The sequence below is a fragment of the Lottia gigantea genome, assembly GCF_000327385.1.
Source record: "Lottia gigantea unplaced genomic scaffold LOTGIsca_801, whole genome shotgun sequence".
In the NCBI taxonomy this organism is placed as follows: domain Eukaryota; kingdom Metazoa; phylum Mollusca; class Gastropoda; family Lottiidae; genus Lottia; species Lottia gigantea.
Genome location: NW_008710666.1, coordinates 16,629 through 19,934, shown reverse-complemented (window position 1 = coordinate 19,934; position 3,306 = coordinate 16,629). Strand labels below are relative to the sequence as shown.

General features: G+C 35.6%; 1 protein-coding gene across 1 annotated transcript; it reads left to right on the top strand.

Moving 5' to 3' along the window:
* Positions 1-834: 834 nt before the first annotated feature.
* LOTGIDRAFT_146419 (hypothetical protein) lies at positions 835-1,332 on the top strand (the record flags this gene model as incomplete). The annotated part of the gene is made up of 1 exon (XM_009067237.1): positions 835-1,332. One exon carries the CDS (start codon positions 835-837, stop codon positions 1,330-1,332), a length of 498 nt encoding a protein of 165 aa, XP_009065485.1.
* Positions 1,333-3,306: the final 1,974 nt, after the last annotated feature.

Below are 3,306 nucleotides of genomic sequence, written 5' to 3'. Positions count from 1 at the left end.
CGTTTTTTTGTATTAGCATTTACTTACGATCAGCATAAATTTCGTTGACCTATTTCAATTACACCGGAAGTTATTCGACCGGAAATGGATTGTACTTTCAATTGATTCCCCGTTTAAAACCGGAAGTAAAATTAAATATTTGACAACTACATATTATTTGCTTTGGTGATGTCCCTTTGCATATTAAATTTAAGATAAATCGATGCAAAAGCAAAAAAGTTGCAAAAAAATTGAAAAATTTGATCGAAAAAAGTGAGCGACGAATTTTCGAATTTCGTAATTTTTCAAGTGCTATCAGGTCAGAAATTACAGGTAGATTATAAAAATGAAAACCCGAAGAAAATTGATGCAAAAATACGCCTTCTAGAGCCGATTTTCGACTTTTTGCACATGTTGAACTGTGGCACTTCCGGTTTTGCAAAAATGTTCCAATTTATATTTATGCACATCGTCGCCTATATAGAAGGTCTATGAAATTTGAAACGTACCTGCAACTACTGCAGTCTAAGCTCAGGAAGGTGTGGACGAAAAAAAAAAAAAAAAAAAAAAAAAAAAAAGGGTTGACATTCCGATAACAAACTGGGACTTTGCTAAAAGCAAAGTCCCACAAAAACAGCGAAAAAAATGTGGTAGGAGATGGGCTACTGTCTTGGCAATACCCATTCATTATTGATTACCACAAACAATCAACTAATTGACTGTTCTTGCAGTCTTAGTCCGTTATACACTTCTTTTGCAAATTAAAATTGATAGTCAAAACTAGGTTCTGGAGTAATCTCCCTTTCATTACCTTATATAGACGACTTCTGTTTCTATTTCAGATCAGGTTTCAAGATGGAAGAAAATGACTTCATAGTTAAGAAATGTGGACTGAAATTCGATCCTGTGGGATTAGTGATCTCCTATGTGGACATGCACACGAATAAAATGCGTAGACGCACAATGCCTTTACGAGATTTCGACAAAAATTCCAAAATTGACAATGTTGTGTTGGAACTACAAGACTCGAAACATAAACGATTTATTAATTTGATTCCGCGAGGTCAGCTAGTACGATTACTCACAATAGCGAAAGACAAACTTACAGGAATGAGCCTGGAAGCCAGTTTAGCTCGAAATAACGATCTCGATAAAATAGACCCTGAAGAAAACCTCAACAAAGTAGACGAAGAAACGTTACAACGGAAAAAGCTACGCATGGACGCACTTTTTGAAAGAAATCGTAAAAAACCTGATGATCCAGATTTCCAATATGATATTGAGGTAGACTTCGATAATGAGGCGAAAATTGAATCATGTGGTTGGGATTCCGATTCCGATGGAGAATTTTGATCAATTTCTGTTTTTGATTTTTTACTCATGTTTTTTACTCCTGCCTAAATTCCTCAAGTGCTACTTTACTGTCATTTTCAAAATCACCACATTAATGGAACAGATGCGTCATTTTGGAAGGTTGATTTTAGTCTTGAATATATATGAAAATAGATTCAGAAGTACTAGAAATGTACGAAAATCACATAATTCCTTTAACAAACTAGGAATTTTACTCACTCTTTCTATATATCACAGAATATCTTAAATTGATGAGTCGTCATTTTAATATTCAAATGCGGATCATTCTGGACACACATGGATTTGAAGGCACAAATTTTGACTGTGAACACTATTACTGATTGGCCAAGCTAAATAATTCCCATTTCTAACACTAAAGTGTTATCGGACAAAAAATGGCCCACCTGTCCCTTTAAATTATTCAAGTTTTTTGTTGTTATGTTTTTGATCAGTCAAAAGCCAACATGTTCTAGCGTAGATGCCACCTATTGTCTTATTGACCCCATTATCTTAATATCATAAGAAGGGTACAACCTGGGAAAACGTAAAAAGAAAGGAATTTAGTTAACACTTTGAACACTAGTGAATGCTTTACCAGGTACATAATTACGTGTCATATAACACAGCAGTATGCAATGAGGACAATTTTCCAGAATAGTGCCATAACCAATAATACTCTCATATCAATTTCCAAACATCAAGGGATCTTTACTGTACATTTCATAGATCCTTGGTTGTTAGTCTCATGAAATTTCCAAATGTCAAGGGATCTTTAATGTACTACTGATGGAGCCTTGATTGTTAGTCTCATGTGAGTGACATTTATGATTTTTTCCACGTCTCTCAGAATATATTTTATGATTCTATTTATCTATGCAATTTTATCATCATTTATTAGTTTATTAAATCATAAACTAAACTGACACTGTGTTATCATATTTGCACCAAAAACGGCCCAGGGTATTGTATTTGTACACAGAAATGGCAAGGTGATTTGCAGAGACACGGCTTAGGGAGGTGCAAGGTATCAAGCAGTATTCATGCAACTCAAAGGAGATAACTGTAAACCTTACAGTTCAAGGGAGATAACTGTTAACCGTATAGATCAGGGGAGATAACTGTTAACCTTACAGCTCAAGGCAGATAACTGGTAATCTTACAGATTAGGGGAGGTAATTGTTATTAACCTTATAGATCAAGGGAGGTAACTGTTAACCTTACAGATCAAGACAGGTAACTGTTAATCTTACAGATCAAGGGAGGTTTCTGTTAACCTTACAGATAAAGTGAAGTAGCTCTTAACTTAACAGATCAATGGAAGCAACTAGCGCGGTCCGCACCTGCGACTGTCAGAATCAGAAAACAATTGAAATTTTAACTATAGACATCTGAGAGAATTTCATATTTTGCGGGCTGAATGTCGTCAGTAAATTAAGCATTTTCTACTTTCTAGCTAAAACATGAGCTTAACCTCGACCGAACTTGGTTCAACCAGTCCCAATTGTAGTGAAGCCACTGACTCACTGCACTCCAATTCTCCACCCTGATCACAAGGTCAGAGATATCACGATGACTAACATATGACATGCCTATCTCTACCTGTCGATTAGATTAGGGTTTTGTTATCATATGACATAATTTTAATAACATAATTCCTAGATTCTCCATCTTTCAATAGAATTGAAATGTATTCGTGATGAACTCAAAAGATCGCAAACCCAAACCGGGAAGGTAACAAGGGAATAAGAGTATGCTAGTCTAGTGAACTGGGAGTTGGTACGGTACTTGATTCTGAAAAGATGGCATCATTCAGAGACAGGATAAAGTCTCTTCCAGTACGTGGTGTTTTGACGGTTGTCGGAGGTTTCATTCTACACGTGTCTATTGGAGCAACCTATTTATTTGGTATGTACGTGCATTTTGAACCGTAAAAAAATTAGCCTTCATTCTCAAATTTCTTTTCACTTTGCATAG